The following is a 27,442-nucleotide window of genomic DNA, read 5'->3' as shown; positions in this document are numbered from 1 at the left end:
ACCAAACCCAAAAACCAAAACCAAAAACCTCTACAATCTTCCCTATAAGTGGTATCCATTATATTCTTAAAATACCCTCAATGACAGGGAACTCACTGCCTCAGAACCTCCATTCCACTTTTTGGCAACTATAACTATTAGAAAGTTTCTCTTTAGTTTGAGCTTAAATCTTCTTCTACATGGTATCCCACTGCTCCTAGTGCTGTTCTTACAAGGTCAAGCAAAACAAGTCTGATAATCATTCTTTCATATGACAACGTTCTTTAAAAGTCTCTTTTTCAGCCTATTCCTGGTTCCTTCAACCAACCCTTATCAGGCATAGTTTTGATATCTTCCACTGGACACTCTACAGACAATCCATGTCCCTCCTGAAAGGTTGATAACCCAAACTAAGCACTGTAGAGTCTAACTGGGGCAGAATATAAGCAAGATTACCCCTTCCTCATTCAAGACAATATGTCTCTTAACATAGTTTCAACCTACAAGACAGGTTGTTTTTTTTTGACTGCTCTTTTAACTTGTACTGAATCTGAAGTCCTACTCTGTCCATGACTTATCTGTCTCTGTCCAGGTCAGTCCTCAAAAACCATTTACCTGCCAGTGGGGTTAGGGCTGGGTCTCTCATTCAGTGTGACTTAGTTTCTCCATCTCCCATCCATTTCCCTAGTGATTATTTTTTTGAAAGTGGGTGTAATTTTTTCCTGTGGGTTTGTTCCTGCAAGGGCTGGCTTCAGCCTCCTTTCTGTTGGCCCTTAATGATTGTTTCCTTAGTTGGAAAATGAAAGGGAGTTGGGCTAAATGCTTCTTAAGGTCCTTTACAATTCCAACATTCTATGATTCTTCCCATCCCACTCCAACTTCTTCCTTTTCCAAGGTGGACTCTTGCTCATGGGGCCACAGTGGACATATTCTCAGCCTAGTGCCTAATCCGGCCTACCTTGGATCTGAAGTTCTATTCATTTTTCCAGCTTTGGTCTAATGGCTCAACCCCTAAAGGCAGTGTGGTGGTAGCTGGGTGGTGATGAGAACTTTGAATTTGTAGTCAAATGACCTAGGCTGAAATTCCAGCTCCAACTCCTTGTGTGACTTTTTTCCACTTGTTGCCTCATTTGTAAAACAGGCCAGATGATTTCAAAGCTCCTTTCCAATGATATCTACATCAAATCTATGATCCAATGATGTCTGGCCACCTGAAGGGGAGTGGCCTCCAGTCCCACCCCAGAGCACTCTCCCTATGTTTTCCAGGAGAAGAACATTTGACATGGATAGTAAGAACAAGAGACAATTCCTTGGGAAAGTCCTTCCAATTAGAACCCGAAGTTCCTCACCTACAGAAAAGAAAAGGGGGAAGGTTCCTTACAATAGGAAAGAGGAATTGGGAGTACCAGCCCAAGGAATATCCATGGGGAGGGGGAAGGGTCAGGGAAAAGACTTTGGGTGAAGGAGTGACTCCATCTGAGGTTCAGTGAAACTAAGGACAAACCCTACCTACACCAATTCTCTCTGAGCGTACACTCATGTCCCTGATAATATTAGCAGCAAAACCCTTAGAAATTCCTGAGGTAAATGGGACCCCAAGGGTAGTGGGAGTGACCAAAGTCAGCACACAACTAAGAAGCACTCACAGTGGAGGAGAATAAGTTCTTGGGAGTATTTTCCTGGGGTATGTTTTCTTCCTAGGGGATCTCTAGGTGTGTATGAAGGTGGGGAGGATCTGAGGTAGGTATCCTAGAGAAAGTCTTTGGGGTAGGGGTGGGATTCTGGCAGATGTCTGGGAGGCACTTTCTGTAGAAGGGGGTGATCTCTGTGGCTAGAGGGATCTTCCTGGGCTGGGGTGGGGTGGGGTGGAGTGGAGTGGTCTATGTGTATTCCACCTCCCTATCCCTGCCTGCACTCATTTGGTTCTGCATATTTTCAACTAGTGGGAGTCTGTACCTTGCTGGAAATCTCCATGTGTGGGTGTGGAGTGGGGAAGTCTATATGTGTGTGGGAAAGTCTTGGCATGGTCAACTCTAGGGTTGACTGATTCTATGCACAAGGCTGTATAGAAAGTTCTGGGGTGTCTCTGTGGGGTCCTAAGAGTATTTCTGGGCTCTTTTGCAGAAATCACTGGAGGGGAGATATTGAAGAGGAAGTCTCTGAGGGAAGTCACATCCTCAACTGGTTCATCTGCTGGGGGGGAGCTTCTTCACCTGCTTTTCATATAGTAGTTGGAATGGGGAGGGGTCCCTCTGTGTGTATGTAGCGGGATAATCTCTGTGTAGAAATCTCTGGGTTTATTTTGCATACATGTGCCCACCTCCATGGGGACTCGCTCCTCACCTTGCTTTTGGTGGAAAGACGTCTGGGCTGGGTTTTGGAGGAGGGGAAGAAGCCACTAGTTTCCTTACAGGATTGCAGAATCCTTTGACTCAGTGGGATCTAGAGGATGGGGGGGGAGGCAATGAGAGTTTGAGGACAGCCTTCAGGCAAGCCTTTCTCCCACCCCCCTGAGAACTTCTTTCCCTCATCCCAGTCCCTGACCCTTATGGCACTCACTCGGGTCGGCTTCCGGATCTTACGCACTCTGGGACTCTTTGTGGAAGTTGCTCCTTGCATGAATATGACATCTAAGTTCAGCCCCAACTTCTCACACATGGAGCTCTCGGACACCAGCTGAGGGAGGGTCCCAGGGGGATATTGGGGAAGGATTCCTGGGAGATGCTAGGGCAGGGTCCCCTGGGAAGATGTTGGCAGAAAGTTCCTCCACCAGGGGGATGGTGAGGGAGGGTCCCTCTGGGATACTGTTGGAGGGACCATGGAGGATATTAGGAAAGTTCCCCAAAAGTATACTAGGAAGGACCTAGAAGGATACTGGGGGTGGATTGTTAGATTATTACATGAGGGTCACACAATGATATTAGGAGACATTAGGAAAGGGTGCTCTGGGAATACTGGCAAGGTGGAATAATGAGAAGTGCTGGAGGAGGATCCTAGGGAAGTACGGCAAGGGAGTCACAGGCTATCTTGGGAGAAGGTCCTAGGATGTATATTAGGGGAAGGTGCCAGGAGATACAGGGAAAAGGTCGGGAGGAAGCATTTTGGAGAATACTGGAGAGAGGTTGAAGGAGAATTCCAGCAAAGTTTTGCATAACTATCCTGCAGGGATATTGAGGGCAGAGTCCTGAGGAGATATGGTGGCAAGGTCCCAAAAGGATGTTCAGTAGACTTCATGTATACTGAGGGCACATCCTAGCGAGAAAGGGGGTGAGGGGAGACCCTAGAGGGGTGTTGGGTATATGTCCTGGCAGTATATTGGGAAAAGGTCACCCACAGACATTAGGAGAGGGTGCTAGGGACACATGGTAGCTCAGGGTAGGGGACAGAGAAGAAACAGGAAAAGATATTTGGAGAGAGACCTAAGGAATACAGAGAGAGGGTCCTGGGATGTACTGGTAGAAAGTCCCAGGTGATATCTGGGAAGGATCCCAGGAGGGATTGTGGGTAAATGGCTTGCAGGTTATTTACTGGGAGATTACATAAGGATGCTGGGAAGGGGGAGAGGGGGGCGCTGTTCCCAATAGGTCTATTAGTAGATGGTGCTTAGGGGATTGCTGATGAGTAGATGAAAAGAAAAAGATTTTTTGGTGACGGAATTTTTTTCCAAGGGAATAAGGAGATATTGGGGGAGGATCTCAGGGCACAGTGGGATAGGGTTAAGATTAAGGATATTGGGAAAGGGTCCTCACTAGTAATATTGAGAAATGGTCTTGGAGGGATACTGGAGAAAGGTCCCAGGGGGAAAATTGGGCAAGTGTCCCATAAGTATATTGGGGGAGGGTCTTAGGAGAGACATTAGGAGAAGGTCCTAGAAGGTTGCTGGGTAAGTAAGTATCCTTTTGGTATGTTGGGGAACAGTCACAGAAGGATATTAAGGAAGATCTCTGGGGGATATTAGGTGGTGAAAACTGTGGGAAGAGATGTTAGGAGAGAATTCCAGGAGATACTGGGAGAAAGGTCCTGAGGAGACCTATTGGAGGATGGTCCCAGGATGATACAGGGACAATCTTGTATAGGTAAGTGGTTAGAGGGTTCTTGGGCATATTGTTGAGTGGATACAAAGGAAACTATGTTTGGGAAGGGTCCCAAGGGGAAATGGGAGAGGGTTTTTTGGAGGGCACATTGGAGAATTAATATTGGGAAAGGGTCTTCAGGGTTATTAGAGGGAAGATTCCAGTTGTGTTCTACAGGTATTTGGGGGGAAAGGTCTCCTAGGAATATGTTGGCAGAAAGACCCCCTACTAGGGGGATGGTGAGGGAGGGTCCCTCTGGGATACTGTTGGAGGGACCATGGAGGGATCCTGGGAAAACCCTGGGGGATATGTCCCAGGAAAGGGAAGCAGGCACATCTGGGAAGTATCTTGGAAATATATTGGGGGAAGTTCTCAGAAGGGTATTGGAAAAGTATCCTGCAGGCATAAGAGGGAGGGGGTTGTCCTGGGAGGATATTGGGGGAAGGTCTCAGAAGAATATATGGGGGAGAGTACTAGAGAGAGACTGGATGACACTTGCAAACATATTAGGGTGCTGGGAGTTTTCTGGGAGGACACTGGAAGAAGGTCTCAGGAGGGTATGGTAGAAGTGTTCATTTGCAGTAGTGGTAGGTAACACAAAATATTAGGAGTGGAATCCCATTAAGGAATATTAGGAAAGGATCTAAGCCAGGGGGAGAGGCGGGGAGGAAACCTGCAGCCTTGGTGCTATATGTAGTCCTCTAGGTCCTCAAATGCAGCCCTTTGACTGAATCCAAATTTCCATAACATCCTCAATAAGTGGTCATCCAGCCTTCACTTGAAGACCTCCATGGAGGTCCTGATATTGAACTTAAATTGACTCCTTTGCAGCTTCCATCCCTTGGCTGCAAGGTTCTGCCCTCTGGGGCCAAACAGAAGAAATCTTAAACTATTTTCCAGAGGTTAGATTAAGGGGGTGCCTAGGTGGCTCATTGAATAGAGCACTAGCCCTGGAGTCAGGAAGACCTAAGTTCAAATCCAGCCTCAGACACTTGACACTTACTAGTTGTGTGACCTTGAGCAAGTCACTTAACCTCAATCGCTTTGCCTTCCCCCCTCCAAAAAAAAACAAAAACAAAACAGAAGTTAAATTAAGTTTCCTCCTCACCCCCTCTAACCTTCTCTTCTCCAGGCTAGACAAAGAGGAAGAGAAATTGGAGGAGGGTCCCGGGGGAGCATCTTGGAGCAAGGTCCCAGAATACTGGAGTATTCTGAGGAGCATCCTGCAGTACTACTGTGAGACTGACACCAAGAAAATTAAGGGAGGGTTCCTAGGGCTTATTAAGGGATGGTTCTGCAAGACCTTGGGGGAAGAGAAATTGGAGGAAAATATTGGGGGAGGGTTCTGGAGGATATTGGAAGAGGGTCCCAGGAACATATTGGAGAAGAGGAAGGGGAAAGGTCCAGTGGAAGGGAGGGCTCAGGTATCAGGAGGGCAAGTATCCCACATGCATCTTGCTGGAGGGACTTGAGGAAATTTTGGAGAAAGGTGACAAGGTATGTTATAACAAGGATATAAAAAAGGGTCTCCAAGTGATGTTAGGCGAGGATGCTGAAAACGGGATGAGATGCTGGGGAAAAGATCTAGTCAGATACTGGGTAGGATGATCTCCTAGGGTCTTGAGAGGAAGGCATGGGGGTATACTGAAGCTAGGTCCTAGAGAAATACAGAGAGAAGGGAAGGAAGGGAAGGAAGGTAGGGAGGTCTGAGATAGGCATTTGGTAAGTGGTTTATAGGTGTATTGGGAGAGGGAAATGGGGAGGGAAAAGCAAAGATTTTAATTATAGGAGGATGCTGCAAAGTTATTGCAGGAGGAAACTAAGAAATTGGAGAAAGGTTCTGGGAATATACTGGAGAGGGGGAGAATGTATCAGGGGATACTGAGGAAGAGGAAGGTCCTAGGAGGGATTAGGGAGGAGGGAAGGGGAGGATCTCAGAACAGTGTGCAGCAAATATCCTGCAGTTTTATTAGGGGAGAGGGGATACAAGAGGCTATTAGGAAAAGATACTTGAGAGATATTTGGTCATGAAAACAGTGGGAGAGCTATTGGGAGGATCTAGGGAGATTCTAGGGGAGGGGTCCTAGGAGATATTAAAAAAGGGCTCTATGGGTACAGTAGGGAAACATTGGAAGGAATACTGGAGGAGGTCCTGAGGAAGCATATTGGGATGGTCCATCAGAAATACTGGCTAACTGCCCTTTCCAGGCATATTGGTGAAAGATCCTAGGGATATTAGTGAGCAAATCCCAGGAAGAAAGGGTATTAGTCATATCTTGCACCTCCACTGGGAGTCTGTCACACATGAAAAGACTGGGGATGAGGGAAGCCAGGGGAACAATGGAAAAGGTCCCTCTACAGAAGTGTGAGAGATCTAGGAAGACATATTGGGGAAAGATCCTGCTCAAACTTTCTTGGAAAGGAGTCTTGGGGGACTGAATCTTGGGGGCATAAAGGAGAACCATCTAAGAGGATGTTAAGGGAGGTTTCTGATGAGGCTTACTGGGAAAGGGATCCAGGAGGGACACTGGGTTTTGTCCTTCGTGTATAATGAAAGACATACTGGGAGCAGTGGGGATGGTGTTTCTAGGAGGATATTGAGAGAGTCTTGAAGGTATATTAGTGGAGAGTCACACAAGGATATTTAGGGTCCCCACAAGGGTACTAGGAGAGGACACTGGGAACGGATAAAAGCAAAAAGGAATGGTAGGGAAGGCTTATGGAAATATTGGGTATAGGTCTCCAAGGGAATGGTGGGAAAGTCCAAGGTTATATTGAAAAAAGTCAAGGAGAGGCTTATGGTAGGGTCTTATGGCAATTTTGGGGGAGGGTATAGAAATAGATAGATAGGGGAGCGTCCAGGGAAGGCTTTGGGTTTTCTGGAGGTTAGGGAATTCTCACCGAGGTCAAAGGCTTTCTGTCCACAAAGCCCGGACCAAAGATGTTCAGGGCCTCATCCTCCTCTTTGCTCTTTGCCATTGGGAAGGGAAAAGATTAAAGGCACCATGAGGCTGAAGGCTCTAGCTTGGAGTTGGGGGATGTGTGAGAGGCTCAAGAATTTAGCTGGACTACATGGGGGCTATGGGGCCCAAGTAGGACAGAAACCCAAAACTGGGGCAGGGGGGACTCTCAGCTTGGTGATAGGGGAAGGGGAAGAGAAATCTAAACCTGGTGGGAGATAGGAAAAAAATCTGAGCCTGGGAGGCAAGAGGGGAAACTGAGTCTGGAGGAAGAAGAAATGGAATTGAGGGGGGGAAGGAAAGAAATGTGAACCCAAATTGAAATTGAAGAGGGGGGAGAAATGTGAGCCTGAAGGGAGAAAATGTAGAGGAAAATTTGAACCCAGAGAGAAATAAAAATCTAAACTTGGGAGGAGCAATTCTGAGGAAGGGGGGGAGAATCTAAGGAGTGGGAGGGGTGTTGTGAAGAAATTTGAGCCTGAAAGTGGGTGTGTGTGTGGGTGTGTGTGTGTGTGTGTGTGTGTGTGTGTAATAAACCTGAGAAGGAAGGAAATCTGAGGTTGGGTGTGTTATAGACGCACTTGTATATCTTGTCAGTCCCATTACTATCCTATCACACATTATACCTCCTTATTTATATTATTTTCCATGTGGAGAACAGAGAGGGCTTAGAGCTGTGCCATTCAGATCAGTATCTGTCATCACTACTCCCCAGCCTGGGACTGCTTTGTGCAATGGGCCCCAGCATCGACCCAACTCCCTGCAGGTGGCAGACGCCAATGTTCTTCTCCCTTCACCTGCCCAAACCTCTGGACTCCTCATCCCAACCTGCCCTCTTGGTGTTCTCAGAGTCATGCTTGCTCAACTCATAATGTAATCATTTCCAATCCAACTACATTTTCACCAGCACCATTCTCACAAAATTTCAGACAATTTTATCTTTGAGTCAACTGTTCCTGCCTTTCAGCCCAAGGAATCCCCAGGTCTCACAGGAGAACTTGGCCTCTTGGAAAGAAACTTGAGTGATAATTTGAGCTGGGAGGAACACTCAGCCTGGGTTTTGAGTGCTCACATGGGAGTCTGGGAAGAATATGAGTAGGAGCGGTAAGTGTGGGGGATGTCTCTGAGTTACAGTACTTTGGAAGGGAAGCTCACCACACTGTCCAGTCGGGAGCCATAGACGACCTGTAGGTAGTTGTGGAAGGCCTCCATACGCATTTGCGGGGTGAGGAGCAATTGGGTCAGGGGCTCCACCTGTCCCAAGGCCAGGCTCCGTACCTCCTCATCCCTGGCAGCCAGTCTGGCACAGGCCTAAGGGAGTCAAATGATGCCTCTCAACCTGGGTCCAACCTACTCCCCAAGTAGACACTCCAAGAGGTTCCTCACCCAAAAGTGCCCAATAGCATGCCCAAGGGAGGCAAACGAACAAGAATGTATGGTAACACCAACAGAAGCAAAAAAAAGAGACAAAATCAGGGAGAATTTTTTTTAAAGTCACAGAACCAGAAATGGAGAAAGACAGCTTCAGATACAGGGATAGTCAGAAACAGGGAGAGATATAGGGACACACAAAAGGAAAGAAAAGAGACATATCTCAAGGCACAGACAAGTCCAGGGCATGGACATTGTATTGGGATGCTACTAGGCAAGGCGTTGGGCCAGGGAGGTTGATCCCCACCCCCACCCCATCCATCCCTTATTCCATTCCCCTCCCTTAAACACCTCTTCTATCTCCATTTGTCTGTATTCCGCCTCCAGATACTCCTGCTTTATAACCTGCTTCATCCTGCACACAAGGACACATGGGATAAGAATAAAACATAGGACCCAGTCCTTTGTGGGATACCCATGGACCACTAAAGCACAACAGGGTGGGGATGAGGGGGGTGGGGAGGAGGGCTGGGGCCTATATGGGGCCCTTGAGAGAGCGAGGGATCAGAGCTGCCTCTGTAGAAGAGGGAGGAACCCATTCCCTCACCCATACAAGAACCAGTTGAAGGAACTGAGGATGTTAAGCCATTAAAAGGGGAGGCTTAGGGATGACAAGATTGCATTCTTCAAGGGTTGCCGTGGGGAGTAAATTAATAATGAACAAATAGCTGAGGTATATATACAAAGCACTATATACATGCAATCTCATTTGAAGAGATACCAGGCTTATACTACCTGGTCACAGAAGGCAGAACTAGAAGGTGGAGAAAGGTAGATTTAGGTTCCGTGCAAAGAAAATCATTCCAAAAGTCAGAGCCTATAAGGAAGGGAACTGGCCTGTGGATTCCCTAAAACTGGCCCACTTGTGAGGGATGTTAGAAGATGATTCCTACTTAGATGAGAAATTATCTTGTGCTGGCAGTCTGTGCAGCCTGTGACAGCAAGTCTGCAGAGAGGTAAGGAGCTGAACTGAGAGTCTGGGGAACTCTGAGATCTGAGAGATCCTGTGGCCTGAGAGTTTTCAAGCTGTGTCAGGGTGGAGGAGGGGATGAGAGTGGTCTGAAAGTTGAGAGTGTGAGGGTTTATGGAATTAATGGGACATGAAGTAGGGCTGACGAATCAGAGGGTCTGTGGGGCTTGGGTGTTGGGGTATCAGAGTCTAGAAATCCACAGTAGTTATGGGGTCTAAAGCCATGAGGATGGTAAGTGAAAAAGGGTGAGTGCCTAAGAGATCTTGAGGGTTGTGACTGATTGTGGAGTCTATGGATAGTCTGGAGGAATCTGAAAATCTTCTGGGCTAGGGGATTCAGTGAACCTGTGTAGGGTCTGAGGATTGATCCAACTATGGGGTCAGTGTGGGACTAGGGCTAGGATGGGGATAGAGAAAAGAAAGGTGTGTGTTAGGGCAATGGGGCTTGATCTGACCGGACACGAGGGAGAGCCTTCAATCTTTTTATCCTTTTCAGCTCTTCTGGAGTCAGCAGCTCCAGATCTGTCAGTGGCAGGGGCAAGTCTTCCTTAAGTTTTGGCAGTTTCTGACACAGAACCTGTGGGGGTCAGAGGAAACAGCTAGTGTGTGTACTAGGTCTGCAAGCCTGCTTTCCTTACACCCTCCAAACAGCACCCCCCATATGTCCACTTGGCTCTCTTTTTTGGGAGGAGAATATCTGAGTTAGCAGCAGTCTTGAGTCAGAGCTAAACCCTTCCAACTGCCACCCCTGGCATCTAATCCAATCCTTTTACTTCATAGATTGAGAAACTGAGGTTTAGAAAGGGAAAGGAATCTGTCCAAAATCATCCAGGTGCTTAAATAGTAAAATGAGGGTTTTGAAGCTAGGGTCTCTGAATCCCAACCCAGGGCTGGCAGGTACCTTGACCAGATAAGATGTAGGCAGGTAGAGTTTGTGGGAGAGCAGGCAAAGTTGTGAGCCAAGGGAAAGGATCAGATCCCCTTTGTCATTGCAGAAAGTTATGGCCTCTGGAGGCATGTTCAGATGCATTAGCCTGGAGAGTAAGAGCAACAAGGTTAAGTATTGAGTTTCATTCTACCTCTCTTTCAACCCAGCTCCTATAGGTAGGGAATGCGGGGCCCAAGGAGGGTTAGTCAATTGGGCTTGGATACACATACTCTTATACCAGGGGTGTGGCCTCGAGGCTGAAGTTTCCCCTGCTCCCCATCCCTGATCTATGTCCTATCATATACCTGAGTAATTTATTGTCCTGAGTCCAGATTCTCAAAGTGCAATCCAGGCTTGAAGAGGCATAAAGCTTCAAGTAAGGACAACAGCATAAGCCTAGGAGTTGGGAAAGAGACAAGAAAAAGGATGCTGGAAACAGTATGGCAGTCTAGTGAAAGGGGGCTCCTTAGGGGACCAGGGATGCCTTTAGAGACCTGTTCATGGGGAAGATATGTGACCTGAAGCCCTCTTCAGGGATTGAGAGCATGTGTCAGGTGCTCGATCACCAGGACTATTACCAAATGAGACTGCTGACCTGTGATGTGGTCTGTGGGGTCATCCAGGGGGGAATGGTCATGACGTATGTCATTGCCATCAGCTGACCCATACTGCACCAAGCTGTAGGTAGCACTGGAGGGGTCCTCAAAAGCCACAGTAACACGAGAACCCATGGTACACAATGCCACAGTTGACTGGTAGCAGAAAAATGTCCGAATCAAGGTCAGGCTCTCTTCTGAGTAGGGAAATACTCGCCACAACTTTACAGTCATGTCTGTGCCTGTCCCCACAGAAAGAAGAGGAGATATCAGGGAGCTTGCCTACTGGTGGACATCAGGATGCCTGAAGGACAGGACCCTGGGAAGAAGGAGGTAAAGGGTGGGGAGAGAATCACTAGGAGGGGTGAGCAGAGGCTTCTGGGACAGGGTTTGGTTGATTGCCATGGGGTGAGGCCAAGGAGTCTCTCAGAGTATCAGGGCAGGGCTTGAAGTCTTTTGGAAGTTGGACCATCAGAGCAGCTGTTTTGATTTGGGATTATGCTAAGAAAATGATATTGACCCAAAAGTACACTGCTAAACACATACCCCAAGGAGATCAAAGACAGAAGGGTCTAATATATAAAACAAAATACGTATAGAAGCATTTTCTTTCCCCCTAAAAGAGACCCAAAGTAGGTGCTCCATCAGTTGCGAAACAGCTGAACAAATTGTAGAAAGGATGAACACAGAACATGGGAAGACTTGAAACATCTGATGCAATGTGAAGTAAACAGAACCAGGAAAATAAACACAATGCCTAAATGGAAAGTACAATGCAAACAACAAAACAAAAGTGAATTCCATGAAATTATAATGACCAAGCTTGGCCCCAAAGGAGAAATCCCTCCCTCTTCTACAGAGGTGAGAACCTCTGAGTGAAGAATACTGCGTATTATGTCAGACTTGCTTGATAGGTTGGTTAATTTTGCTGAACTTTTAAATTCTTTCTTTCAATTCTTTGTCTTAAGTGATGGTTCTCTGAGATAGGAAGGAGAAAGGCATTAGGCAATTGGGTAATGAGACTGTGCCCAAAAATAATCAATAAATTTAAATTTAAAAAATAGTGCCTGCTTTGGAGGAACATGGGAAACGGGACCAGGAAGGGGAAAGAACATGGTTAGGGAGGACCAGTGAAAGGGGAAGAATTGGGAAATGTATGTGAAGAGGGGAAGGAGTGAGGTCAGGAAGGAGGAGGGATGTGGGGCCGGGGGTTCAGGTTAGGTGATGTGGGGGTCCACAGGGAGGAAGGGGTGAAAACCTGTTTGGAGAGAGAGGAGGAGGTTGGATAAAGGAAGGAGCAGAAGGTGTGAAGATTGGGCAGGAGAAGAGGGTGGGGCTTGCTGACCAGCTGTCACCAGACTCTGCAAACTTGAAGCAATGGTAGTCGTGGAGCCTGGGCCGTGGGCTTCTGTGTGATAGAGCTTGCGGCAAGACTGCCAATCCAGCACTGCGATCGTGCCATCCATGTAGCCTAACACTGGCAAGAACCTACGGTCCAGAGGAGGGACATCACCACCTCTCCCACGCCCTGGGTTCTGGTGGCCCCCGCCACTCCCTCCAAATTCCAAACCCCGCGGGCTCCCCAGGGTCAGTGTGCTCACCTATTCCTGTCTTCCCACGTAGTGCCCATCCAGCTCTTCTTGCGGAGCTCCCCGCCACGATTCCGCACGCCTTCCCAAGAGCTATAGGCCCGCGCCTGGTCAACGATGTGGCTAATCAGGTGGAGGCAGCTTGGACGCGCCTCTGGCAGCTGAAGTGGCTGCAGTCGGCGGACCACGGGCATGGGGGAGCGTGCTGCATTGGCGCGGATCAAGATCCCTTCTTGGGTCAGTACCAGCAGGACCTCTCGAGGTAAGCAATAGGCCGTGGCTACAGCCATCTCTCCAGGCGCCAGTAGCAGCGCGGAAATCATCTTTCCAGTCACTGCTGAGAAGATGCGCACCGTGCCATCAGCGCATCTGCCTACGAGGCGCTGCGGCAGAATATCCCGTTCTGGCTGTGGCAGCGAAGGCGCCAATTCCAGACTTTGCACGCAGGAGCTAAGGGACACCAGAGGGTGGTGTAGCTCGCGCACCATCCACAGCTCCAGGTACGCCAAGCCCTGCGCCAGCAGAGGAGCGCCAGGTCTCCCTGGTGCCCAAAGACGGCACACAGTCTCGCAGTAGTTGCTAGGGGTAGAGGGGGGCGACATCTCATCGTCGTTCCCGGTGTCCTGTCGCACTCCCGAAACGGCGTCCGAATGACTCCGAAGAGACACTTCTCCCACTTGCTGCGCCGTTTCCAGGTTCCAAGTGCGCAGAGTCATGTCCTGGGATGCTGACAGCACCAGCACTGACCGGGGCAACACGGTCAAAGCCGTTACTGGACCTGTGGGATCCGGACATGGCACATGTCACCAGTAACAGGAAACACACCTCAGGAGTTGAGACAGGAGATACAGACCAGGTTTGCAGGCAGGGACTACCTCATGGGAATGGGACACGTTTGCATTGTACGGGGAAAGGAGGGATGAACGACCGAAGTGGGAGAAACCGAAAGGCAAGGGAAAGCAAGGGCAAGGTGGCAGAGGGTTCCACGTCATGGGAATGGGTGATATGTCATAGGGCAGTAACTGGTACACGTTAGAAGTAAAGAGTGGAGCCAGATAACGAGGGGTACTGCATCTTGATGGTAAATGGGGTGAATAGAAGGGATCGCAGACATCAGGAGGCCCCAGGGATCCTAGGTTACCGAGTAGGGCCGATTTAGAGGAGACTTGTGAAATATGGAAAACTGGTGGTCTGGACACTGTATCCCCCTCATTACCTGTGTGCCCCACAAAAACGCTGCGAATTTGCCAGTCAGCGTCCCACACCTTCACAGTGCTGTCTCTAGAGGCTGTTACCACAACTTCTGCGGCATCACAGTACACCACATCCGAGATTATGCTAGGGTAGGAACAGAGGGTTAAACTTATCTAAGACCCCTCTGCAAGACGTGCCATGTATGCCAGAAGGTTGCTTGCTATACGGTCTCAGCGTCAGAACTTTGGCTTTCTACGCTGCCTTCCCGGTAAGCCGTAGGCTGTCCCACTCCCTTCCCCCTTCCCTTGCTTCCTTCCCTTTCTTCTCAGTGAATCCCAGAGCCCCCTTCCTTCGCTCCACCCCCTCCAGTCGGTCATTTCCACCTCTCTCACGTTTTGTGTAGTTTCCTGCGCACATCAGTAATTGAGCAGGTAGCCAGGTCATAAGTGAGCAGCTCAGCTCTGCGGACAGCAAAGCAGCGAGGGAAGACCCCAGGAGGTACCATATCTACAGCAATTCGGCTGACAGGGTATGATTGTCCCTGGCTTGGGGGCGACGGAATCGTAGCTGCCAGCACTAGACGCCGGCCACCACCTCGAAACTCCCATATTGACAATCTACCACCCTCCTCGCCAATGGCCACCATCCCCTTTCCAGGCAATAAAGCACAGCACACGGGCATTTGGGATGGGTCCAAAGAGTTGCGGGAAAGCAGTTGCAGGTTCTCGCTCAGTACTACCATTCCTTCGGGCCCCCAGCCTAAAAAGCGTCCTGGGTTCTGGCCCAGGTGCTGAAAACCCACGAGGGCCACAAGCCCTGTGAGGTCTGCTGGCACATAGGTACGACCACGGGCCCAGCCATCTTCGGCATGCAGATACAATTGGCCAGCACCATCCAGGAGCACCAGGCGTGAACTTTCCACATCTTGCGCCACTGCCAGTAGCCCTGTGGGCATCTCCAAGCGCCGCAGGAATTCTAGCCCGTGTGTCAAGTGCGCCACCTGCATCTCGGCGCGTTTCATCTGAAGAGAGAACAGGTCTTTTGGTGAGGTGGAAGCTTCGCAGGCTCAACAGGCGCCAGAGTTGGGGTGAGCTCCACGTTGGGAAAAGAGACCCGGCTGTGCAAAGACTGCCCAGAGGCTTATGTATTGGGGGAGGACACCCAACAGGGGAATGCAGGGGGACATCGCAGGGGACAAGCACGTGGCATCATAGATGGAACTGGACAGTACAGCAGAAACAGGAAGGGGGCCGGGTCCCTACCTACCCTTTCCACTAAACGGTACAAGCCAGCACGCAACACCAGCCAGAGGCGGCGGGCCCGTGAGAAAGGCATGATACTCCACCACAGCTCGTTCGAGGACAAGGAGCCCGTCGTCGTCGTTGTGGTCACGTCCTCGGCTTTTGGACAGGAATATCAAGGTATAGGGCAGGCATAACCCTAGAATCCTCCCTGTCCCCTTTCTCCTGTCCCACTACACAATGGGCCCTAAAGATGAGAACGGACCTGGGACTAGGGAAGAACCTGCCTTCTCTGTCCTCAGGAAGAAGTAGGCACCTTGTCTGCAGAGCCCCAGGAGTAGTTTGGAAAGGCCAGAGTTCTCAATTACAGGAAGTGGGAAAAGGGCGGGAAAGGCGGGGCCAAATACCTACTTTCCCCAAAACGGGAAAAGTAGAAGAGGGCGGGATCTGGTGGTGACATCTTAGTGTTCTCCTGTACTAAAATCTTTTCCGACTCCGATTCATTTCGAAGCTCACCTGACCGAACCTGGTCATTGTCCTGGTTTTCAACTTCCAGCTCCTGTGGCGGTTCTTCCGCCATCTCAGGCTGATCCGTTTTAGAGTCGCTTTGACCTTTTGACTGGTCTACCTTGGGGTTTTTCGGATCCATTGCGGCTCTGAGACCTGGGGTTGGGGGCTGCCGCTCGTCACCCCAGGTACAGCTCCCCTCGCAGTATCAGCGCTCAGAGGGGCAGGGTCCGTCCTCTGCACCCCTAAGGGGACAGTGCCCCCCTATTAAAGCGACTCCACGTAACAGAGCCGATGCCACCCTCCCACATAACTGCACCTCACAGGACAGCCACTCCTAAGCAGTGTTTCCCTACCGTGGGGGAGTCCTGTGGCCACACCTCTCGGTACTCCTGTCTCCACAGTAGTGCCGTCCTAGATTTCCCCATTGCCAATAGCAGTGCCCTCCCCAGAACGAATTCTTTCATCACTTCTCTCAGAGTTTAATACCCTTCAGAGTAGCATGTCCCACCCTCCAGTTCCTCCAATGACAAGTTCTTCATAGTGAGCTCATTCCCCATCACCATACCTTTCTCATCCCTCCACTTTTCTCTCTGGGTGGTACTGCGAGGTATACTGACAGACACCCTTAACTAACTCTCAGGGTCGCCCATGCACTCCCCCCCAAACCACATCGGCAGGATCGTCTTTCTTGACTGTTTCCAGGATTCCTCCCCCTAACAGCGCTCTCTTCGTCCAGACCTCCACATCTCACGCTACCAGTTTCTTCCTGTAACAACGCACCACCCCTCCCGACAGTCCTGAGACCCAACCCCACACTACCACACCCCTCTCACAAGGGCCCCCACCCTTAGGACTGTGCCCGGCATTGTTGCACTCTCCTCTGTAACTCCTCCCATAGCAATGTCCAATCCTGGGGCAGACCTGGGTCATGTGTGACCATAACCCTCCGGACAGCATTTTTCCGGGTAGGGGAAAACCACTTCCCCACTTGACTCCAACAGACTTGCTTAAACAAATGGCTCGGTATTTTGGGACTTGATCCCCTCTCACTAGAATTCACCTACAGCCAGAATCCTGTACCGGTCACTTCTACCGCTCCACCCTCGGCTGCTAGGAGACCGCTGAGCCAGACCCCTCCCCCTTCCCTCTTCAAGCAAGAATTGTGCTCGACGTTAGGGAACCTCTATCCAGGTATGAGGCCACCCTACACGCAATCGGGCTATGCCCCTGCCGCTGTGTCACCTTCATCTCTCTTCCTTACCACTTCCATCCCAGTTGGATCTAGATACATCTTTCCCCTCTCCCCCCAGCCTAGGCACTCAAAGCTAAGTCACAGAAACTTTATTGGAGACAAACACAGAACTGCAGCAAAGTGACCCCTCAGTGCACACTGGCTGCCCTTCAGGGCTGGACCGAGGTAGGAGGGGCCTGGGGCATGGGACCCATCCTGCCCTGCCCTGGCACCACTAGGTGAAGGCTGTGCCCAGAATCCAGACCAGCTACCAGTGGGCCCAGAGTACATACAGACCTCCACCTGCCCCGAGGGATTTGGGGTGGAGTGTGGTGGGGAAAAGAGGAGCTAATGCCCCTATACAAAATATAAAAATACAATCTGGGAGCCAGAGGGAGCAAGTCAAAGCTAGCCCTGCCACCTCCAAGGACACAGTCAGTGGGACTCAATCCTTCCCCAAGAGTCCAGGGCTAGGCAGCATGAGGGAAAAGGCAGGGGCTCTGGTGCTGGTTCTGTAGGACTGAGAAAAGTTGGGGGAAAGTTGGTTGCTCACAGTCTGGAGCCAAAGTGCTAGGAGGGCTAAGCCCAGCTGGTTGCAGAGGGATGGCCAAATGGGGGGCCCAAGGGGGTCGAGCAGACAGGAAAAGTCCTCGCCCAAGAGCAGTGAAGATGATGGGTTCCTGTACCTCTCACATGCAGATCACCTGGAGCCTAAGAACAGAGGACAGAAGGGTATTTATAGTCAGGAGCCCAAAAAGGGAAGAGAAAGAAGTTGAGTTGGTCAATTCTAAAAGCTGAGATAGGAAGAGAAATAGGGGGATGCAGGGGGCAGCAAAGACAGGGGGGTGAGGTGTCTGAAAGATCAGGGTCAAGAGACGGATTAAGGGATGGAAGTTGAGTAGAGAAAAACTAGTTTATTGAGAACTCCCCCCTCTCGTGGATGGGCCAGTGTGAGGGAGAAGATGCTGCGAAGTAGCCCCAATCCTGAAGGCAAACCTGTCCTCCATGGTGCTGGTTTCCTCTGTTGCCCCCTCACTGCTGCTACCCCCTCTTTCTTCTTCCTCTTCCTCTTCCTCCTCTCCCAAGTCCATGTCCAGTTCATGGCCAGCTTCTGATCGAGTGTATGTGGAGCCACTGTGGGAGGAGCAGGGGAGATGTGGCCTTAGGAGCCCTTTCCAGCCCTGACATCCCTTCCCCCACATACACACAGCCCAACTGGCCCCAGGAGGAGAGCTGAGGGCAGAGGCCCTGGCTCAGACCTGATCGATCGACAGCTGAAGAAAACAATTCGCTTGAGTCGCTTGTTGTAGAAAAAGTAGTTGAAGGACCAGAGGCTTCCATCTTCACCAAAGGGGTCAGAGTCCAGGTCAGGATTGTAGCTGGCGGGTGGAGTGGGAGGGGTGGGACAAAGTTAGAGATCCCCATGGGTTGCTGAACACCCCCACTCCCACCTCAGACATCTTATTTGGGGTGAGAGAACCCCAAACAAGAAAGAAGAATGAAGATAGGTGGCTTCAATTCATTAAGTGTCTGCTATGGGCCAGGCAACTGTATACAGTTGTATTGGGTGGCGAGCATACAAAAGATGAAAGTTTCTATTGTCTAAGAGCACAGTCTACTGGGGGAATGTGTACTTTAAGTAAACACTCAATACAAATAAAAGTAGTTTCCAGGTGATGAAAATAACAGCAAACTACAGGACGACTAAAGGCTCCTCTGGTATAGCAAAGTGCCACCTGAAATTTGGGCCCTGAAGGACATCTAGTCCCAGACATTAGAAGAGGCAGAGGTGGGGAAAGGAGATGTCCAGTAAGACTGCAGGAAGGCACCAATACTGAAGATGGAATAGTGAGCTTAGCACTGGGAGAACAATGTGAAGCCAGTCTGGAAGGATGCACTGGGATCTTAATGGGAAGGAATTTAAAATGTTAAACAGTTTCTATTTTATCCAAGAGGTAACAGGAAAGCACTCGATCTTCTTGAGTAAGGAATGAACAGTCAGACCAGCGCTTTAAGAATATCAGCTCTGTAGTGGTAGAGAGGGAAGAAATAGGATGCAGGGAGACCAATAAGGAAGTTACTGCAATGGTCTAAGTGATGAAGGCCTAAACCATGACCATAAGGGTGGGGACCATGTGAATGAAACAAGGGGTTGGATAATGTTAGAAGAGGGGGAAATTTGACAAGAGTTGGCAACTGACTGAATATGGGAAATGAGGGAGAGGGGCAAGTTGAGGATGACTATGAGGTTGTGAACCTGGGTGACTGGAAGGATAGTAGTGACCTTGGTATACACAGGAAAGTTATACAAAGGAGGGGTGGGTTTGAGAGAAAGATTATTAGTTCCATTTTGGAGATACTGACTTTGAGATGCCTATGGGACATCAAAGTAGAGATGTTTGACAGAAAGTTTGTAGGAACAGATGAGAGCTGGATATGTATGTACATCAGAATCCCTGCAAGTTGATAAGTCACTAAATGTACAGAAAAGGGGATCTTAACTTGAACCTGTGAATTTGTTTTTTTAAAATATTTTGACAACTGTACTAAAATATAATTGGTTTCCTTTGTAATCCCACGTATTTTATTTTGTGCATTCAAAAAACATTCTTGGAAGAGGTCCACAGCCTTCGCCAGACTGCCCAAGGATCCAAGTATAAAAGAGAAGGTGGTCTAGGACAGAGTGAGGGCAAACATGCAGTCAGCCAGACCTGAATGATGATCCAGCAAAGGCTTCTGAGGTGTAGCCAGGAGCACAAACTGTCCTAACAGTCCCCTGTACATGCTCTGACTAACTTCCAAATCCCTCTTGGATTCCCACCTGTAGATATCACATTCAGACAGGCAAATCTCTTCATCTACTGCATTCCAGAGCTGGGGCTTCAGGGCAGTAAAGTCCTCACGAACTGCAGAGAACAGGCTGCAATTTACTGAGTTCACCACCTGGAGGAAGGATGTGGGAAGGGAGGAATAATGACAAGAATATTTTGGTCATTCCCAACATAAGCAACGTCTCATGGCCAAAGGACAAAGATGTGGGGCAGGGGCCTGTTCTAGCTTTCCACCCACCACTAAAGCCATGCTCCCCCAACACACTCTGCCCAGCTGCAAAAATGACCAGCCCCACTCCCCACCCCCACCAGGTGCCTCTTCTCTCACCCAATTGAGGCTAGGTTCTCGGCTGAATTCGTGGCTCTTAGCGGTGCTGAAGTCATAATCAGGCCGGAAGGACTCGTTGAGAGTGGCAATCAGATAGAAGAGGGTCTTTCGGCTGCACTTATCACTCAGTGGTCCTTCTTCTTCCCCTCCCTTGCTCAGCCTGCTAGGGACATGGCCCTGTCATTCTTCCCCACCCCACTTCTGGCAGTTCCCATCTGCCACCCCCAGTTCAGAATCCCTGGGTACCCTTCCCCTGGGGTTTGGAGAACCCATCTTTCCTATAGGACAGACCATACCTGCTGGGGCTGAGGCCAGAGGTCTGAGGGGGCGACAGAGCCTCTAGCACATGGGGCCGGCCCTCCTGGCAGAACTGCTTGAACATGTGCTTGTCGTCCCCTGCCATCTTACAGGAGTAACTCTCGATCCTGGGGGGAGGGGGGGAGGGATCCACAGATGAGGGTGGAGAATGTAAAGAGCACAGGACTAGAAGTCAGGAAACAACCACAACTCATATTCCTAGAGCTTTGAAGTCTGTAAAGTTTCTCCCAATAGCCCTAAGAAGTAGGTCATATAAAGATAAAAAGGAAACTGAGGTGCAGGGAAGTTAAATGACTTGTAGCTAGTAACTGTCAGAGCCAGAATTTGAACCCAGATCCCTCCTGATCTCAAGTCCAGTGCACTTTCCACTAACCAGGGAGCTCAACATGCCCCTATGATGTCATCAGAAGACTCACTATCTTCTACACACATCTCATTTTCCTGCCTTGATTCAAATTTTCCTTGGGGTGATCCCTACTTGTCCCTTTTTAAAGCCCAATGCAAATGGTTTTCACTCCCTCCAGGAAGTTCCCAATTCCCCTAAATTCACTTTCCAGCCCTACATTCATTTATGCAACAAACAACTGGGCAGTGAAAGAGATACAATTGATTCTTACCCTCCAGGAGCTTAAGTCTAGTAGAGATTTATGGAGATAACCTTAATATACAATAATAAAAACACCTTCTGAAGTTATAAAACAAAGGACTATCGAATAGACTTTCATCTTCCTTGCAGCCCTAAATCCACGATCCTATAAAATGCCATAAGAGGTCTGAGATGCATTTGAGTTGAGTAGGAAAGAACGGGCAGGAATTCCACTGACAAAGAGTGCAAAGGAGGAGCAGAGGGAACCGTCTGAGCAAAGGCAAGATATAAAAGTGTTCTGGTGCAGGGTATGTTTAGAAGATAGTTGTTCATTTCTGCTGGAGTACAAATGGAATGGCTAGGAAAAACATGAACTAAGATTGGAAAGGCAAATTGAAAGCAGGTCATGAAGCACCCTGTGTGACAGGACAGGGAATCTGATTTTCATTTGAGGACACCAATCAAGATTTTTGAACGCAAGAATAACATGACCATATCAATGTGTGAAGAAAATGTCTCTGGATACTAAGGATGTTTTGGAGATGGGAGAGATTAGGAGCCAGAAAACTTGTTGGGAGACTCTGCAATAGTCCAAATAACAAGGACCTGTACTAGAAGGGTCTCAACTGGGAGCTCACTACTACACGGTGATCCATGACCACCAAGCACAATCTCCAGAGTAGCTGTTCTCAATCTCTTTGAATCCCCTATTCTATTATCTCCCTTCTCTCTTATCAAATCAGCTCAATGGCTATTTTTACTGAGAAAATTGGGGCCTTCACCAACTCTCCTCTGCATCTCAAAACCACTCTTTATATTTTCATGTCTGTTCCTCCTTTGATTTAGTCTCTGAGGAAGAAATGACCCTTTTTGCCATTGCTTCTGCCCTTAATCCCTGCCTCCAGTGTAACTCCATCACTCCTTCCTTCTCTTTCATCTTCAATATCCTCATTTCTACAAGTTTATCTGCCACCTAAAAAATGTCCAAGCATCCTCAATTCTTAAAAACCTAAACCTGACTCCTTAAACTATTACCTTGCCTTTATTTCACTGCTTTGCTGTCTACTTCAAATCCAATGGTCTTTTCTCAGCTGTCCTATTTCACCTTCCTTCCTCGGCCTCTGCACTCTCTCTTAGTTTTCTTCTTACCTGTCTGACTACTTCTCTGCTCATTCATCATCTGTGTCCCAGTGTCCTCCAGGGCAGTTCTGGACATTCTTTCTACACCCTCTTCTTTAGAGACCTCATCAGGTTCAATTACCATCACTAGACAGAGAACTGCAAAATCTATGCATCCCAACCTAATGTATCTATTGCATCTCCAAATGCAAGACTAAATGTCTGTTGGACACATCTTCCTCAATGTCCCATCACTATCTCAACTCTGAATGTCCAACGCTGAACTCATCATCTTCCCTGTCTCTGTGAAGGATACTAACATCATCCAAGTTTGTAATCTCAGAATCATCCTTGATCCTTCCCTATCCTACAACCAATCAGGTGCCAGGTCTACCTCCACATCTAATCTGCACTCTTCACTTAGAGGGCCATTACTACAGCTTGGGTCTCGTTACTTTTCAGGTGGACTACTGTAATAGCCATTTAGTTGATCTCTCTACTTCTGATCTTTCCTCTATGTAATCCTCGAAGAGATGCCATCATAATCTTCCTAGGACAAAGTCCTGACCAAGTCACTGCCAAGTTCAAAAGTCTTCAAGGGCTCCCTAACCTTACTAGCCTCATGTCTCATTACTCCTCTTTATGTTATGTTCTAATCAAAATGGATTACAAGTTGTTCCAAAAAGTTGGCCTTCAATCCCTTGACTCTAAGTACTTGCACAAGCCACCCTCCAGTATTAGCATGTATTTTCTCCTAACATCCAGCTCTCATATTCCTTATATTCTTTATCCTCCTTTAAACTCAAGTGTCTTTGAAGTTATGTCTTTATTTCCCAAGTCCTTCATGCTCTAGTCCTATTCAAAATTACCTTATATTTACTAGTTTAGGCACATGTTGTATTCTCCCTGTAGAATAGAGACCCTGATGGAAAGGATATTTTGATCTTGTCTTTGAATTCCAAGCTATAGCAGAGCACACAGTAGGGCTTGACAAATGTTGGGTAATTAAATTACCTACTTTACGTCTTCCCCCAGACCTAGCATAGAGTTCTGCAGAAAAGCAAGGTCTTAATAAATATGCGATGAATTGAATTTCTGCTTTGTGGGTCTCAGCTGTTCCAGTTATAAAATGTGGGGAGGTGAAGGGAGAGAAAGGAAGGAAAGGGGAAAGGAGGGGAGAGGAGGGGAAGGAAGGAGAGAGGAAGAAAAGAGAGGGTGAGGAGGGGAACTTAATGGTCTCCAAGGTACCTTTCTAATACTTAACATTCTGTGAGTTGATGCAGGTGAGGAATCTGAAATGGACCTGAACACACTCCAGGGAACAGAAAATGGGGACAAACAGTAATGGAGAAAAGGTTATAAGCCTGGATACAAACATGGGGGTTAGATACAAGTAAAAGATAGGAAACTGGATGGACACATACACAGGGGATGGATGGCAGATATATTTGTTGGGAGGCAGTACCTAAAACAGAGAGGAAGAAGAGGACAAGGATTAGGGTTATGAGGGATCATAGGATCATAGATCGAGCTGGAAGAGATGTTAAAGGCCACCTAATACAATGCCCTCATTTTATGGAGGAGGACACTGAGACCTAGAGTAGTATTACCCATTATCAAAAACTAGATTTGAACCCTCCTGATTCTAGGACTGACACTCTACTACACCAGAGGTGTCAAACACATGGCAGCAGCCTGAAACACTTCCAAATGCAATCCAAACCAGATTAAAGTGTAACTGGGAAATATTTAACAAAATAAAAATAAACTAAAGGAGAGACAATATTACATTTTAAAACTAAGTCAACAAGTGGCTCCTACAGAGCCTTACAAACAGATTAATAGCCCCTGCTTCTATTTGCTTTGACACCACTCCCCTCCACTATGTGTCCAGCCTAACTGCATTCTAGGGTCAATTCTTACAGAACCTCCAATCCTTCCACATATTTTGGGAAGTCAAGAACACCTGGCCTTAGAAACAAGATGTAAAGGCTGCAGTGAGTGAAATGGTGGGGAAGGGGGGTAAAAGAGAGGAAGGAAATGGGAGGGTGGAGTCACTAACCACACTGCCTTCCCCTTACCTTCACAGGGGAAGAAACCTCAGGGCCCTTCTCAAATTAAGTGCCTCTCCTTAGGGCAGAGAGACCTTGAGGGGCTGAGGGCCTCACCTGCCAATGATGTGAGCATCACCAGTCTCCACTGTTAGCTGGGAGTTGATCGCTTCAAAACTGGAGTTTTCTAAGAGCTTCATCTTCTGCAGGGGCCAGGGACAGGGAAGTCAAGAGCCTTGGTTTAGGGCAGCAAAGAAGTGCCTGTTGGGAACACGGGGAATGTCACTGTGGCTCTGAGTTGTTTAGTTTGAGAGAGGGGTAGGGAAGGTCATTGTTAAAATTTCACAACCACCTCCTCCTACCATGGCAAGGCCTCAGGTCCCAGAAAAAAAACGGATCTTGTGTGTCTTATCTCCAATCCCAGCCAGGCCTGGGTATCTCCCCAGTCTTTCACTTTCCCTTCCCCATACACACAAGCTGCCTGCCTTGTAAGTGGAGAAACTGTAAACAAGCAGAGACCTGGCCCTGGCCCAGAGCTAGTGGAGAGAACAGCAGGCAGGGGGACCAAGTGCCAACCTGAGGCAAACATACCTCCTTTCCCACATCTAAACCCTAAGACACCAGAACTCCAGTCCCTCCCCTGCTGGAGGGCTCTGGTATCAGGGAGGGAAAGAGATCCCCTTACCCAAGAGGAAAGAGGAGATGTAGGGCTCAGGTCCAGTTTAGGGTGTCTCCTTCTCTCCCAAGCAATGACCTGAGGTTTCACCATGATTTCCAAGCACTTACAAACCCCTCTGACAGTCACTCTTCCCTCCCCTTAGTGTAAATATATGTGTGTGTGTGTGTGTGTATATAAAATACATGTATGTATATATGTATACATATACATATATATGTAAAAGTCAGTATACATGTATATTTGTGTGTGTATATGTGTGTGTGTGTGTATAAATGTTAGCGTACATATGTATGTGTGTGAATGTGTGTGTGGATAGGTCTTATCTATCGCCCCAGGGGCTGCTCAGCCTGGAGAGGACGGGGGAGCGGGCAGTGTAGGAAGCTGTCCAGGAACCTCTGGAGGCTCAGCAGAAGGGCCCCCGGGGAGGAGAGAGGAAGGGAAATCCAAAGCCAAACCCGAGGGAGTCGGTCACCAACCAATCCAAGACGCCTCCATTCCCTCCCTCCCTCCACCCCCAATGAACAAGGCCGAGTCTCCTTTACCTGGATTGGTATGCCAGGTTGCTTAAAGCACTTAGAGATCTCCACAGAAGGAAGGGGCGGCTCCATACACTAGCACCTAATGGAATCTGAGCCTCCCCAGAGTCCGCTCCCAGCTCACCCCTCCCAGAACCCAGGTCAAACCCCGCCCCCCAGGAACTACAACTCCCAGGAGGCAGTGCGGCGCTGGAAGGCGAAAAGGGAGGGTGCGGGGACTGCTGGGAGCTGTAGTCTAAGAGACAGACACCAAGGCGTCGGCGACACCAACCTGGCTGGGGGCGTCCGTCTGCGGGGCACCAGGAAATCCAGGGGTCCGAGAGGCTCCTCAGTCCCTGGGGGCTACGACGCTGCGGCCTCCGTGCGGGCCGCGCTGTATCCGAGGAAAACTTCGCAGCGACAGCCTTCTCCTCTGGGTCCCGCCCGCCTGCGCGGGCGACCTCCGCGACATGGCCCCACCGCCGACCTGGCTCCGGCTGCCTTCAGGGCCCGACTACGGCAACACAAGTAGAGACAGACACACAGAGGAAGCCGCCTCCGCCTCCCTCACCCCGAGAACAACAAGCGCCCGCTAGGCCCGGCCCCGCCCCCACTACGGATTCCGCCTTGATGATTGGGCTCTTCTTCCCCGCCCTGGGCTAACCAACCTGTTCCCATTGGTCTAGGTGTCCTCCGCTCATCACGTCCTTCATAGCTATTGGCTACCATTTCCGCTCGTCATTTTTTACAGCCTATTCGCCCGCCCCAATGATTGGTCTAGTGTGTAGGGGAGCTCCCATATTGGTGTAGTTCCCCTCTAGCGTCTTCAGACCCCGCCTTATTTCTCATTGGTGAAGCCGCTTGCCATTCTTGTGTCCCCTGTTCCGCCTCCCTCCCCCTCCTTCTCTGTGTGCTTTAAGTACAGACTCCTCTCAGGGGATTGGGAGGGACTGGAAAGAGGCGGGGACGGGGAGGGGTGAAGTGGATCGCGCCTGCGGGTTGGGACCTCGGAGACAAAGAATACGCGCGGGGGAGGGGGTGGGGACAGAACTCCCATTGGCTGCCGCTGATGTTAGACTCTCCAGCTTCTCTCGTACGCTGACTTTCAGAAAGCTCTCTTGAAGTCGGCCCCCTGGAGCTGGGAGCTCGTGTCCTGCAACCTCATCCCTCCCAGTGCCACCCTGTGACCTCCACCTCCATGTGGAGGTCATTCAGACCTCTCATCTCCTGCCCCCAAACCCCAACCCTGAATCATCCCCATCATTGATCGTTCCTATTTCTCCGCTGCTGAACTGAGCTGGAGGAAGTTCCTCGCCTGTAAAAATGACGGGCTTGGACCACATGGCCTCTAAGGTGCCTTCTCCTTCTAAACGTATTGCCCTGTGATTGTACTGTGTCACCCAAACTGACGTCCTCTGCAGATTTGTTAGCTGATCTCCACTCGAGCCTCTGCAGCTGCAAGTTAATCCATCTTTGCGCTCTTCCCCAATGGATTCTCCATCACGCTCCTCGCAGCAGCTGTTCCAAAACTTTCCTCTGAAGTGTCCCACACACGTCTCTCTTCCGTCTGTCTGCAAATAACCTTGCCGCAGACTTTACTAAAGATTTGGTGGATTTGATTACCATCTCTGTGCTGATTATTCTCAAATCTACCTTTTCTGACAGTCTCTCTTCTGATCTCCAATCTCACTTCTCCACCGGCCTTTCAGACGTATTGAACTGGCTGTCCAGTAGACATCTTAAACTCAGCATGTTCAAAATGGAACTCATTATCTTTCTTCCTAACCACTCCACTCCTCCTTCCCCCTTCCTCAGTACTGCTGTGGAGGGCAACACCATCCTCCCAGTCCCTCAGGCTCACAACCTTGCAGTCATCCTGGATTCCTCACTTTCTCTCAAGCCCCATATTCTGTCAATTTCACCTTTGCAACATCTGTCTCCTCTGATACAGCCACCACCGTGGTACAAGCCCTTGTCACCTCCACTGTTCAGTTTTGTCTGACTCTTCATGACCACATTTGGAGTGTTCTTGGGAAAGGTACTAGAGTGGTTTGCCATTTCCTTCTCCAGTTCATTTTACAGATGAAGAAACTGAGGCAAGCAGGGTTAAGTGACTTGCCCAGGCTCACATGGCTACTAAGTGTCTGAGCCCAGATTTGAACTCATGAAGATGAATCTTCCTAACTCCAGGACTGACCCTCTATCCACAACACCACTTAGCTGCCCCCATCACTTCAAGCCTGGATTATTTCAATAGCCTGCTGGTGGGTAGGCCTGCCTACCCCAATCTATCGTCCACTCCACCACTAAAGT

The 27,442-nt window shown here is 49.1% G+C and overlaps 2 protein-coding genes across 10 annotated transcripts in view; both read right to left on the bottom strand.

Moving 5' to 3' along the window:
• The window catches only part of WDR97 (WD repeat domain 97), a 79,578-nt gene extending 62,878 nt beyond the window's left edge, over positions 1–16,700 (bottom strand). For 3 of the 6 annotated variants that reach the window (XM_072602671.1, XM_072602676.1, XM_072602674.1), the window contains exons 1-15: positions 15,478–16,700; positions 14,987–15,120; positions 14,113–14,741; positions 13,743–13,864; positions 12,539–13,304; positions 12,283–12,425; positions 10,937–11,179; positions 10,647–10,737; positions 10,315–10,447; positions 9,869–9,990; positions 8,735–8,798; positions 8,168–8,323; positions 6,954–7,022; positions 2,539–2,655; positions 2,323–2,421 (exon numbers count right to left, since the gene is read on the bottom strand). In XM_072602671.1, coding sequence (XP_072458772.1) covers positions 2,323–2,421; positions 2,539–2,655; positions 6,954–7,022; positions 8,168–8,323; positions 8,735–8,798; positions 9,869–9,990; positions 10,315–10,447; positions 10,647–10,737; positions 10,937–11,179; positions 12,283–12,425; positions 12,539–13,304; positions 13,743–13,864; positions 14,113–14,741; positions 14,987–15,120; positions 15,478–15,610 — 3,021 coding nt within the window. In that variant the 5' untranslated portion in view covers positions 15,611–16,700. The remainder of the gene's footprint in view (positions 1–2,322; positions 2,422–2,538; positions 2,656–6,953; positions 7,023–8,167; positions 8,324–8,734; positions 8,799–9,868; positions 9,991–10,314; positions 10,448–10,646; positions 10,738–10,936; positions 11,180–12,282; positions 12,426–12,538; positions 13,305–13,742; positions 13,865–14,112; positions 14,742–14,986; positions 15,121–15,477) is intronic. The other 3 variants (XM_072602672.1, XM_072602675.1, XM_072602673.1) reach the window with 3 other exon arrangements.
• A 97-nt stretch (positions 16,701–16,797) lies between these two features.
• On the bottom strand, positions 16,798–25,760 carry MAF1 (MAF1 homolog, negative regulator of RNA polymerase III). 4 transcript variants are annotated; one of them, XM_072602680.1, is made up of 9 exons: positions 25,422–25,727; positions 24,053–24,196; positions 23,309–23,349; positions 20,158–20,286; positions 19,862–20,024; positions 19,524–19,645; positions 17,962–18,081; positions 17,699–17,836; positions 16,798–17,413 (listed from the first exon to the last, which is right to left on the bottom strand). In XM_072602680.1, exons 4-9 carry the CDS (start codon positions 20,262–20,264, stop codon positions 17,392–17,394), a joined length of 672 nt encoding a protein of 223 aa, XP_072458781.1. In that variant the 5' UTR covers positions 20,265–20,286; positions 23,309–23,349; positions 24,053–24,196; positions 25,422–25,727; the 3' UTR covers positions 16,798–17,391. The 4 variants fall into 4 exon arrangements, with proteins under 4 accessions (XP_072458781.1, XP_072458782.1, XP_072458779.1 ...); XM_072602681.1 differs by having other exon boundaries at positions 19,862–20,021; positions 25,422–25,726; XM_072602678.1 differs by lacking the exon at positions 23,309–23,349 and having other exon boundaries at positions 19,862–20,021; positions 25,422–25,760.
• Between the last annotated feature and the right edge of the window lie 1,682 nt (positions 25,761–27,442).

Source organism: Notamacropus eugenii, chromosome 4, assembly GCF_028372415.1.
Source record: "Notamacropus eugenii isolate mMacEug1 chromosome 4, mMacEug1.pri_v2, whole genome shotgun sequence".
Lineage (NCBI taxonomy): Eukaryota > Metazoa > Chordata > Mammalia > Diprotodontia > Macropodidae > Notamacropus > Notamacropus eugenii.
The sequence above is the reverse complement of the archived record's forward strand: the minus strand, read 5'-3'. Positions and strand labels throughout refer to the sequence as shown.